General features: G+C 35.1%; 1 protein-coding gene across 3 annotated transcripts in view; it reads right to left on the bottom strand.

Moving 5' to 3' along the window:
* Positions 1–206: 206 nt before the first annotated feature.
* Positions 207–13,140, bottom strand: part of LOC126293481 (platelet endothelial aggregation receptor 1) — an 800,502-nt gene continuing 787,568 nt past the window's right edge. For 2 of the 3 annotated variants that reach the window (XM_049986725.1, XM_049986726.1), the window contains one exon: positions 207–4,927. In XM_049986725.1, coding sequence (XP_049842682.1) covers positions 4,695–4,927 — 233 coding nt within the window. In that variant the 3' untranslated portion in view covers positions 207–4,694. The remainder of the gene's footprint in view (positions 4,928–13,140) is intronic. The other variant, XM_049986727.1, reaches the window with a different exon arrangement.

The following is a 13,140-nucleotide window of genomic DNA, read 5'->3' as shown; positions in this document are numbered from 1 at the left end:
GATAGGGGCAGGCAGACTAGAAGGAGAATTTGTACACCTATGATTGTAATCGACAAAGTGGGCAACTTGAGGGAGGAAGTTAGAATCAGGATGGGGGGTTGGAGATAAGGGTGACATATGGCTGGGGGAGAGAGGCAGCACAGACACAAGATAGGAATGTTGTACTGGTGAGGTTCCTCTGTTGTAGATAAAATGACTGCTTGAAAATTGTAAGAGGACAGTTTCTTTTATTATAAGTTCAGCTTTCATACATGTATAAATCTTTAGTTTTTTTTACATGTTTAAGTTACCAAGAATAAGAAAAGGTTTCATATATGTTTTCATTTTTATTTATCATTTTCTGTACATATAGAAGAGGCATTTCATTTTCAGCCACAAATATTGTGCAAGTAATGCATCTTCTATAATTTTTATTCACAAGAAAAATAAATGACTGCATCTAACCGAGAAGGAATTGTAGAAAACTTCACTCGCATAGTCTACTCTACCTGTGTAGTAGCTATTTTTAATAGCAGATAGTAGAAAAAAGCTCATTTTGCAATAATATATATATAAACTATAAATTCCTGGTCAAAGACAAATGTTAACAAATTCTCATAGAATAAAGTCCATTTGCTAAACCCAGAAGTTTTACAATTGTGATACTAATTAAAGTTAAGTGTTTATCAGGAAGTTATAAAAAAGATGTTTAATGATAATACTTGAACCTCTTCCCCAATGATTCAAGCATTACATTAAACTTTTTCTAAGAAATTTTTATTTAAAATATTTATTAACTTGCTTTGCTTAGGAGAAATGTACATAAATCTCTCAAAGTCTTAAACCATATTTTTTAATAATCTAAAGAGATATTTAACTGCATTATTAGCATCTTTTATGAATAGCATTTCATGTATTATCAACTTTTATATGATCTCTATAAATAAAAGTTTAGTATTCTTAAAATCTATGTCTCAAGTATAATATTTATATAATAGTTCATATCCTATAACTGTCAGAAGGATTCTTCATCCCCTTTGGGCAAATTCAGTATCTATATGTATGTATATATAGTCCCTTGAGCAGCATTAGTATATGAGTGTTATAATGTAGTATTCAAAACTGCAAAGATTCTCAAAAGTATAACTGCTACTGAGAAAATGCTATTAATTTTATGTACATGTGATAGCTCACCAAGTATTTGAAAACTGTGTCAACAGAAAAATAAGTTTTATTGACTTATATTAATAATCACTTACAAATATACTTGATTGTTATCAGATGCTCCATCTCCTGCAATAATAGCAACTAAACAGCGTATAGTGCTAACGAGAAAACCTTCCCCTAATTTTCCGTTAGCACTATGCCACTGCAAACTACATGAGCGGCAAATTCGAAAGGTTTGTTTACTTCTAGATGACACTTTTTAAATTGTCAATGTATAAATGCATATGAGAACGAAATGAATCTATTTAAAATTGTTTATCAAATAAGAAATTGTATCTATGCTAAATTCAGGCACTCAGACTTAGGGCTACCATCTTCTGAAATGCTTCTGACTACTGTTGCTCATTTTCACTCACAATTTTAGAAACTGCTAGTCTACTTATCATCTGCATAGCTTGCTTGTGCTAAAATCTTTCTAATGGCTAATTACATATTGTGCATTTATCATACGTTTGTACATTTTCAATTGTAAACTATACTGAAGTTTTTGGATAGAATAGGCACAAAAATACTTTCTTTGGGTCAACGCGTGCATCAAGAGTAGAAAATTAAATTTGTGAGGTACTGTAGAAAAATCAAAAACTTCACTAGACTCTAAATTATAATGAAAAGTATGACTACAGTGTAATTAACAAAGAGTTATAATCTCCACATACAGAGATCCACATGCAATATTTGCGACATGTTTGTATATAGCAGATCTGAATCTTGTTTGTGAGAAGTTCTCTATTTGAATGGAAACATTATTCAACAAACCATATGAAAGGTGACCATGTCAATGATTAATCACAAGCTGTTGCTCTGTTGTGAATATCTGAAGCATTCACAAGAATTTTACAAAATGAAATATATATCCTCAAATGTGGCAACTTTTAAGAAAATGCAATGTGAAAATGACTTTACTATGAAATTGCATATCGAGCTAAAAGTAAGAGATTCAAACTTTCACGTAGAACCAATAATTTCATGTGAATTCTAAACGCTAAATCCAAAAGAAAGGTCTGTCATTGTCTTCTTTTTTACGAATTGGTTAAAATTTCTTCATGCTGGGCTCGAATGCAGCCAGAAGAGCACTGCCATGGAACTAAATGAAAAATATGGCTAAAGGGCTCTCCCTTCACACACAAAAAGACAATATAAGAGAATATTTATGAGATTAATTTTCAATTTTTAACTTTAAAAAGCTGAGGTTTATACTGACAATATATTGGTTTTAGAATTTTAGCTGTTACCCTCTATGGGAAATCAAGCATGTCTCTCAGAAGGAGATAATATTTCTTTAGTTTCTCACTTATATTCGTTGTACTGTACGGGGAAAATTAATAAGAAAAACTATTTTTCACACAGCACATTGGAGGCTCAACATGACAGACACAATTAATACACGTCCAACAGGTGGTCCCTTGTATAAATCACATTTCCTCTCCACTTACACGATAAACTTAGTGGTACTCCTGATTTCATCCAGAGTTTGATGCTTACAGTTTATTAACATCAGCAGCACATATGATAAATTTTTGTCATTCAAATGAGTCTCAAGCTCCAGACAATCTTAGGATAATTTCTGAGTCCTCTTGACAACACTGAATAACCATCTTTCTCTATAGCTTTTATTTATTTTGACTCATTCAGAAGGTGTTATGATCTTCTGATCTGCACTTAACTGGGTATCATACTACAATCACTTTAATATATAGAGACAATTATTTTAATTCATCTCACAGGCAACAGGTGCATGTGGGTGTGTGCTGCATAATGCACTTTGTGTTGAACAAAGTTCTTCATTGAACTTCATATTTCGGTAGGAGAGCCTAATACATTGAGAATTAGATAAGTGTTTGCACAAGACTTGCACCTATTCCTACACCATATATATACTTGTAGTCCAGTTTTGGCCAGTTCTGAAGAAGCTATGATTTGTTACCAATATCACAGAAATGGATGGCTGAGATTGTAGCTATCTGAAGAAATATGTCCTTGGTAAAGATTTTTCCACAAAAAAATATTTGTGCTATGGCTTTTGAAATGCCTTTGTTAGTTAGGAAGCAACAATCAAGTCATAGTGATCTATGTCTACTGAAAACATCTGTACTATCATATAGCTTTGCATTTCTACCCTTGAGAAACAATAAGGCTCTTCATTATACGTGAGAAAATGTGTGTCGTAGCAGAGGTAATGATAAAATTTTCAATTCATTTTGCGTAGTTGAGAAGCCACTTCTAAAGTTATGAAGGCGTTTGCTAAATTCACTTTTAGTCTTCTGCTCATAGCCTGGAACATTGACAGAAGTATTAAACCAAATGAACTGAAGAAAAATTTGTGGACCCCTTTGCATGTAACCTGGTCTGAATGGACTCTTCAAAGATGTGAGCAGCTGTAACTAGCATTCAGGAAAATATTGCAGAATATTATGAAATGACTTTGTAGGTTTTTTTGCTGTGGATGCTGCAGTCTTCTGATGATGTCCTGTATATATAAGATAGCTTGGAGTTAATTTTCAGAACGCAGCTGCTACTGAGCTATCCTCTAATGGTTAATTACATTAATAACCTCAAACAGAGGAGGTAAAATTGTCCATGTAAGTACTTATTTGACTATTCTGAATATTTGTATTGTATGCCATGTATAGCCACCACAGGTTTGCTTCATGTGAACTGGTGTCAATAAAACACTGTCACCTTACTTTTGTATCTATGTGGGTTTCTCAGACACCATAAAATGTTGCCAAAGTGATGTTAACAAGAAAGTGAGGTGTATAGTGCATTTGTTTACAATTATAAAAGTGATATAAAATTTTGTAGTTAAAAATGTCAGCTTCACTACTGTCCCATAGCCAATTTGTGACCTACTGAGACTATATTTTACACATTTAGCTATAAGAATCAAATGTCAAATGTAACTGTAGTGTTATGTAAGAGATGGCTGCAAGGCTTATGCCATAACGTTAATAATACTGTGAGAGAGACACAGAGAGAAAGGAAAAAATGAAATTCTTGCCTGGCCACAAACATTCAGTTATACATGTATGTGTACATAAACATTCTCAGCCACACACCCACACACACAAACAACACAAGAGCAACACTTGCTACAGAATTCAAAACCTAATTGGAAACACATCATTCTTATTTTTCAGTGACATTTTCTAGAGAGAGGTAAAAACTTTAGTTCTTATTTACTAGTATGTAACTGGCCAAAACTGGGAATATGCCAACAATTGTTTTGTTTCTCTTTCTGGTGATTTTTACAGCACTACCTCTCCCTGGAAGCACCCTAAGTTGGCCATTGTGATTGCTTTTCGAATTTATGTAATGTGCGGTTACTGTCAATTATATGTACAAGTACCCCGCAGAGGAGCCGGCGATGATTTTCCAATGCGAAGATGCTGCAGTACGTTGCAGTGACCAGGTTACAGGCAAAGGTGATCGTATCTGTGGGTGGGCGAAAGCTGCTGCGAGGTGCCACACCCGGGAGGTGACCACACTGTCTACAACTGCTGCTGCTGCGGCGTCGTTGCCCTGCTGCCACGTATCTCGACAGTGACACTCTCGAGCGTGGGTGCAGAGCCCGTGGTAGCAGGTGTCGCGGCCACAGCTGCCAGACTGTGTGGGTGGGCTGAGCTGACCAGCGGGCTGGGAGGAGGCTTTGCTGGTGACCTCGGAGAGCGTGTCGATGTCGCTGACACGTTACTGCCTTTGCTACCCCGCCGGGAACCACCGCCTACGTGAAAAAATGTCACTGTTGTAGTATTCCTCATAATTTCAGACACTCCTCTATTTATCAACTATATAGTCGTTATCAACTTAGCATTAACATTACCGAGACTTTTATTTTAATTTTATTCCTTTTTGTTTGCTATTGTTCAATAACCTAGTCTCTTATGCACCTAACTGTTTCCATTAAAGGCACTTATGAGCTGTGTTCAAAAACCTTCTCCTTTTCTGCATATGTATGGGAGACTTTCTTCAGTGGAGAAGTGGTGGGGGATATTTGTGTGCACTCATGTATTTTCACCTGCCAGCAGAAAGTGTCAGTCACTGGCAGTCGGCCATGAGTAGGGTCTTGTAGTGAACAACTGTCAAAATGGCAGAACAAATTGAGCAATGATATTGCATCAGATTTTGCCAAAAATTTGGTGACACTCATGTGGAAAATATTCACAAGATACAACAGTCTTTTGGAAACAATGCCATGATCAACTCATAGATAAGGTTTTATTTTTATTTATTTACTTACTTATTTTATCAAAACTTTCACCATTTGAATGTTAATTGTTCATTTATTTTACAACTACATGATTTTGGCTTTGTAGCCATTCTCAAGTGCATGTTAAAATGTTAGTAAATGTCTGTTGCATCTGTGATATGTCATCCTTGAAAAAAACATATTCTTGGTATTATCATCATGGATAAGGAGTGGTGTAACTACTTCAAAGCTGGCTGCAAATCAGTGGACAGTGATCTGCGCTTGGGCACACTCACAAGAAGCCAGGTGCATCACAAGTCCGCACCATAAGGCCAAACCATCACAAAGGATTACTACCGAGAGGTCATTTGTCACCTTCATGACACCATGCAGCATTCAAACAACCACATCCATGAACAGAAAAATCTTGTTAGCTCTATCGTGATGGTGGATCTGCCCATTCAGCTCATCCTTGCCAAACATAACATTCTTGTGGTTACTCAGGCTTTCTACTCTCCCAACATGACCCTCTGTGACTTTTGGCTATTTCCTGAGCTAGAAATGCCACTGAAAGGAAAAAGATTTTTTTTAAATTGACACATTGCCAATTGGAAGTAAGTGACATTTTGAAATGTTTGTATAATCATTTATTACATCACTATTGCTTACACATATATGAAATATTCAAAATACCAATTTTGGCAAGCATCCACTAAAGAGCGTTCTACAGAACATATAAGAAATACAATGAAATGCTTTGCACATCATGAAGCCAACAAAAATATTTCCATGAATGTACATCATATCATAACATGGGGAAACTACCATGTGACAATATGATGAACATTCTCTGAGATATTTTAGTTGGCTTCATGATGTTTGGACTGTATTTGTTATGTATTCCATATGGAGCTCTTTAGCGGATGTTTCATATCTGAAGATGGCAACTGCTTGCTGAAATAGGTAATGGGGACATTTTATATAAGTGTAATAGATGGTGACATGATAAATTATTATACAAACACAATTTGAGGCGAGAGAAGACATCTTGCACAATGTGATGGCCTACCTGATCCACATTCCAAAAGACACATTCCAGGAGTGTTTCCAACAATGGTGGGAACACTGAGAAGACTGTGCACATTATCAAGGAGAATATTTTCAAAGGGGTTAGGGTTATGTGCACCTAAATCAAAATAGATGTATTTCTGTAACCCAAAGGTGTGATGCTTTTTGAACACATCTCATATACATATCAACTGCCATATGTAGGATGTCTGGATATGAACAAATTAAAAAGCATATTGATTCTTCAAACGAGCAACATTCAAGACTTCATTGCTCAGTGTATTCTATTTTTACTCCATGTTGCTGATTTGCCTAATGATATAAGCACAAGGCAATTTTTGGTTGGAGATCAAATACCTGCACTGATTGAAAATTGTGAAATAAATTCTCTCTACATCAATAGTACACTCAGAAGCATAGAAACATATCTCCAACCAAATGGGATGACTCTGAACATCTTAAAAAGTGATATTATATATAATTTGTGACAAAACAGCTGAAATTCAAAGAAATTAAAATTAGTAATAAAAGTCTATGCATAATAAAAGCGGACTCTTTTTAAGTTCCTAAAAGTAAAAATGGATATGAATTTATACAGCAGTACACATGTTTGTTACCCAGTAAATAAATTTTGTGGCTTGGCACTTTCATTACACATATTATCAAGTGCTAATGTCATGGGCATATTGATTATAACATATAATATTTATTTTCAGTGCAATATTGTTTCTCAGGAAAGTTGAAGTAACATAATGTATAGTCTGAAGTTGTAGAAAAGAATAATTTGTACACGTGTATGATACGCCTAAAAGAACTATATTATTTACTGTGTTAAAGTCTGCATGGATTAATTTTCTTCCTGAATGTCTATAAAATTATGATGTTCTCATGAAAAAAATATTAAGAAAAATCATTTTAGTCACTCATATAATAAAAGAAAAGAAGACAACTTTATTCTTCCTACTCATTGATTTCATTTATAATTCCCCAATATATGAAAACAGAAATCAGCCCCAAAGTAAAAGACAAGAGTATTCTAAAGGTGAAGCTACAGGCAGTCGGGTGGTGATTGAAGGGGCACAGGTATAGAGTGTAGAAAGAGTGTCTTGGTGGGGGGAGGGGGGGAGGGGGAGGAGAGGGGAGGGGGGGAGGGCGGGAGGGGGGGGGGGGCGCTTGTATGATGGATGCGGCAAGGGGTTTGGCAGAAGCTCCTTGATAATATGGTGTACAGACATTAATACTCAGTGGAAAAATTCATTAAAATGAACTCTTTAATTTGAACAGGAGGTAGTTTCCCACTGACAGATATTCACAGTAAAAATCATATTAATCTAGTTATGCTATTGTCCCGCATTAGCTGTTGTTTCATATCAATGAGGTTATATCATACATATTTTAGTGTGCACCTTGCTTCTTAATTAAATTATAATTACATGTACACTACCGAGCACTTTATAGTGATTTGCAGGATATGGATATAGATGTGGATGTAGTAATGAGACAAATAATTCACAGTTCTCAGCCCATTGCTTTTATTGGGTAGAACCACATATTCATCTTTAGACTTTTAAGTTCATACTCAGTAGGTTGTAGGTTTTGATTTCCACACATTCTGCAACAATTTCTGTGTACTTTGCCATGAATATGAAATGTTGTTGTGTCCACAAGGTGAATGTAGCTGAGCCTTTATTGGAATGTTTCTCAGCATCTTGTTTCCAATACAAATAACAAATGGCCAGGGTAACAAGAAGCAATTGTTGATGGAAGTGTTTGTGCATGTCACCATCAACTATATATATTGACACACAGATGGATTTCCATGGATGTCTTAGAAAAGACACCTCCTGTACATGGTCAATGTTATTCTGGGCAATATATGGTTTCAGTAGTTTCTTCATTTTGTGTGTTGCCATTTGCCGTTTGCAAAAGTTGTTGTCACCAGTGTGGGATATTGCTCTGAGTGGGGGTAAATGTGCATTGGACACACATTTCTGATTATGTTTCAGCATTTGGAATACCTACTGAGCCTTCTGCTGGACAGGAAACATTATTGCCCTTTGCCTGTTTCTGAACTCAACAGATTTATTACTTATTACTCTTGTCGAAATGCAATAATGTCATATTAGCCTGCAGCTACCAAAATATATTGATTTCCTCTTTCTATGTAAACCTGTGTGATTCATGTAGAGAAACCTTATAATTCAGTACATTTACTGTCCTTATGTCCAATAACAAAGTATGTCAAAGGCACAAAATATTTAGAGACGGGTGCCAGTAAGTCTCAAACAAATGACAACATTTGCTTTCTGAGATTCCTTTGTGCACAGGAATTTACCATAAATTTCCATTGACTGAAATGTACAACAACAACAATATTAATAGTATCCTCCTGCCGTAGTTTCCAATTTTTTCTGATTTCTTTTATTTAACCAGAGTGGTGTTGTTTCCAATCCTCTGACAAAAATCAATTTAGTTTCCTTTTTCATTTCCTCTGGAGAAGGGTGTCAAGAATTTTCTTTTAAAATGCACCTCTATCTAGAATTTCAGGGCCTTTTATTCCAATCCTCTTTCAGAATGACTCTAATTTTTCATACCCAATTTGCCTTAGTGATTCTGTGTTCAGTAATCGTTTTGTAAGTTCTTCCATCATACATTTGTATCTGATGCTGAGAGAAGATTACCATTCATTTCCTTGTAGTTATATGTACTGGCTCATACTTTTCTTCTATACTTTCATTACTATTCCTACTGTGTTGGGAATATCAATATTTTACTCAGAATGGTAATCTTCTTCTGTCCCTCATGTAATTTTGATTTCTCTAGTCATATTCATGCCTAGGCATGCACCTCTGTTCAATCAAATGTGGTAGATTGGCTTGGTAGAATATTCATCTATTGCTGTGAATAAATCCTTTCACTTTCTGCCTTTAAAAGCAACTCCTATAAAACCTCAACTATTTCAGTTACTGTTATTTGAAATTTCATGCACTCCAACAACCTTAATGCCCTTTTATTAGAAGCTGTTAGAAGTGCACAAAATGACTGCAGTGATAAATCTCTTTATCGAGAAATGTTTGCTATCCCTGTGTCGTGTATGTGATGAGTGTTTAATTTTTATATACAAAAAAAAGAACAGCAATAACTTTAACACTGTATGAGGAAGGACAAGACTGTAATATAACACTGAAATCAAAAGTCAAAAGCATTTTCACTTGAAGTATCAAATGTTTGTCATAACACCAAATTAATTATTCTATTGATCCAAACATCCTACCTAAAACTCATAATCGCCACCTGTTATGGCAAGCCCTTAACAAATTGCCAAAGTAGAAATAAATTATCATAATGGTTCTGCTACAGTCATTAATTTACACCAAAGAAGTATCACCCAACTATTTTTTCTGTGAAGACTGAACTACAGGACAAATCTACAGCACTGTTCATGCTAGAGAATACATGCATCACCTTGTGTATGTGTATCTTTTTAGTGCGTGATATTTTGTTGAAAACGTCATATTATACTGCTACAAAAAACCAGAGGAACAATGACAACATCAATAGCAGGGAATTAATGTGTTAAATTCGATAGCTGTCAAAATGCATTCACTGCAAATTATAGTGAATGATTTACTTGAAGCTATTGTTGCCATTAACAGACACTTAATATACAAAAGATACATAGTTAAACAACAGAATAAGTTATTTTAAACTTCTAGCTAATGACAATTCTACTTTTTAAGACATCAGGATGGGGATTAACACAGACACCTACTAATACAGAGACACATATTAGTAATGTCCTAAGCTTACTGCATAACATAATAAAAAAAAGAGCTGCAAATTTTTAAGATGTTTATCTTTGTAAGAATGGTTGACTGTTACTATTGACAAAAGTATACTCAGTTTGATGTTTTTAAAGAATTTAAAAGTAAACATTATATTTAACAAAATCAAAAAGCAACACAGATATCCATATTACATTCTCGATAAGCCAATGTTAGAAGCACACTGAGACATATCTCAGCACATGAATGACATTTGCTGATGTGAAGGATTTCTCTTTCAGGTTAATGGCTCATTATTTTTATGTACTCAGAAATGATTAAAGTGTATTAAATAAAACCACACATATCAAGCAGTGAAACCGAATGTGTTTTGTCATTAGACATTTTCATTTGAATTGTTCAACAGGTGGATGGGCCAAAACCAAATTGCATCAAATTAAAATGGACTATTCATTACTGGTATTTTATATAATTTATTTCTTGATTAATAAATGAGGGCAATTGAAGCCATTACTGGAAGCAAATTCAATTTTTTTTCCTAGCAGCGAAATGATCAATGTGTCACTGGGGAACATGGAATCATAAATTGAACACGTATGTTATTTTACACGAAATATGAGTACCGGTAACTGTCCAGCTAATTTTTGAGTACATTTCTCGTGGAGAATATCAGCAATCTTGATAAAATATTTTAGAATGGAATTAGCAACATTCTTAGCCACCATGAAATATTTACTGGCAATGGTAACTGGTTTTGGTCAAAATGTGACCATTTTCAGACCATATTACACCATCATGTCAGGCGGTAGTAGGGAACAGAGCAGGTATTGTAGGTCCATGAACATTAACTGCTCAACATCGATATTTGTGGATCCTGGATACCTGTTATCATGCTGTAATATAGCGTGCAGAGTGTCAAATTTTGATGAAAACAACCTACCATTGCCAATAAATATTTTATTGTGATTGGGACCGTTTTTAATTCAATTTTAAAATTGTCTAGCTGTCATAGTCATATTGCACATAACATCCATATCTTATGGTCATTTACACTGGAAAAACAAAAGACAATTTCAAGTAAATGTGATTGTGGTAAATGTTCCACAATTTTAAAATAAAAATTAATATGTAGAAAATGTTGCCAGCTGTAAACTCTTTCTCAGTTAGAGAAACTGTTGGCCCAGGAATATAGGGGGTGCAAAATCTGATCTTTTTAAAAAAAGTTTAATATTTAACCAGGAGGGTACATGAGTTCTCCTACCCCCTTGTGTTCCTATGTCCTGTCCACAAGAAGAAGCCTTTCCCTTGGCCAGTGACTGCAGAGGCAGTCATCACAGTGGTACATATGTAGTGTCATTTCAGCAAGTAGCATCATAAAGAAATGCCAACTACCCAACAGAAATCTAATGCTAAGGTGGTTCATGTGGCAACTGTGTGCCTGATCACTCAGTTGCCATCTGCACAACTCACTAATGTTCAACAGTGGAGCTCTTGTTGCAACTTTGGTACAGTATTGCAGGATCTCAAATGTCAGCAAGTCAGTGCTGACACAGGTTTGCTGTTTGACCAAAGGCACCAGATTTTTGCAGACTGAGGACTGGTGTGAGACTGAGAGAGAGTGCTTAACAGAACTGCAAGTGTAATGCAAAACATATCTCACTTATATCAAAATGTTTCATCTGACTTTTATTTCGTGCCAGAAAATGCCTCAAATAAAAGGTCTGTGATTTATCCTGAAAAATGTGCAGCTGGTTTTGGTGCCAGATGCAGAGATTTTGATACAGTGTAGCTAGTTAAAGTAATAGCTACTTTCAAGTGGTAGCTGAAATAACAGATTCTTTGAACGTTTTTTGAAGTTAAGACATCCTTTTTAAACATTGAAATAGCTTTGCCAATGAGTGCAGTATCTTGGATGAAATCAGACTGTTCACTCACATGCATCTTGTCTAGAGGATATGACACAACTGTTAAACCTGTCTTCAGTGACATAATCAGTGAGGTTTCTTTGTCCAAAACAAAGAAATGTAAAGTAATATTTTAATAAAAGGTTAGTAGTCTGGGAAAGAGATATTTTTCAGTTCTTAATTAAAGCATTTTTCTTTTGTTTACAATTAGTAATACAAGCATTATTGATAATTTTGAAGGGACAAAGAAAATCTGGTTTTTATTATTATTGTTGTCATTTGCATATGATCACACTGAGCTATTTGACTTTTTTTGGGGTGCGGGTGGCGTGGGGGGGAGATCACCTCATTATGTACAACTGCTTATCTTTTGCAGGAACAAATTCTTGTCTACTACTTCCATTGTGGGTATCTGGGCCTCATCACAGTTCTTTTCAACTTGTTTGATCTAGAGTATACTCCATAATCTTGTGTGTAAGTATAATTGCTGGGAGTCTTTCAGCATGTCCATAAAATTTAAATCCTTGCTCTCTAATGTTTGCTGCCAGGTTTGACAATTCCTCAGTTGCTTTATGGGTTTCAATTCATACCAGGCCTCAGTTTTTTCTGGTCCAAGAATTTCCTTTATAATTCACCAATGTTCCTTCAGGATGTTTTCCAGAATGGCTTTTCTAGTGAGAATTAAAATTTCTGTTCCATACAGGACTTCAGGATTTATCACTGTGTTGTAATGTTTAACATCTTTGTGTGTCAGCATGCCCATTCTGTCTTGGGTTCTCCTACACACTCTCTTGAGTTTCTGTAATTGAACTCTCAGTGTTCCCTTTAGTAGACGTGTTTGTTCTATGATCTCAATGAAACACTTGAAGTATCTGATCCTTCTGATTTACCATACTTCAAGTTTAATTTCTGAATGTTACATTTATTACCAATGAAAAAAAGTATTTGTAGGCCAGGTTTTTCATCACATTCTTTGAGGATTTCTACCCAG

Source organism: Schistocerca gregaria, chromosome 10 (assembly GCF_023897955.1).
Source record: "Schistocerca gregaria isolate iqSchGreg1 chromosome 10, iqSchGreg1.2, whole genome shotgun sequence".
Lineage (NCBI taxonomy): Eukaryota > Metazoa > Arthropoda > Insecta > Orthoptera > Acrididae > Schistocerca > Schistocerca gregaria.
The sequence above is the reverse complement of the archived record's forward strand: the minus strand, read 5'-3'. Positions and strand labels throughout refer to the sequence as shown.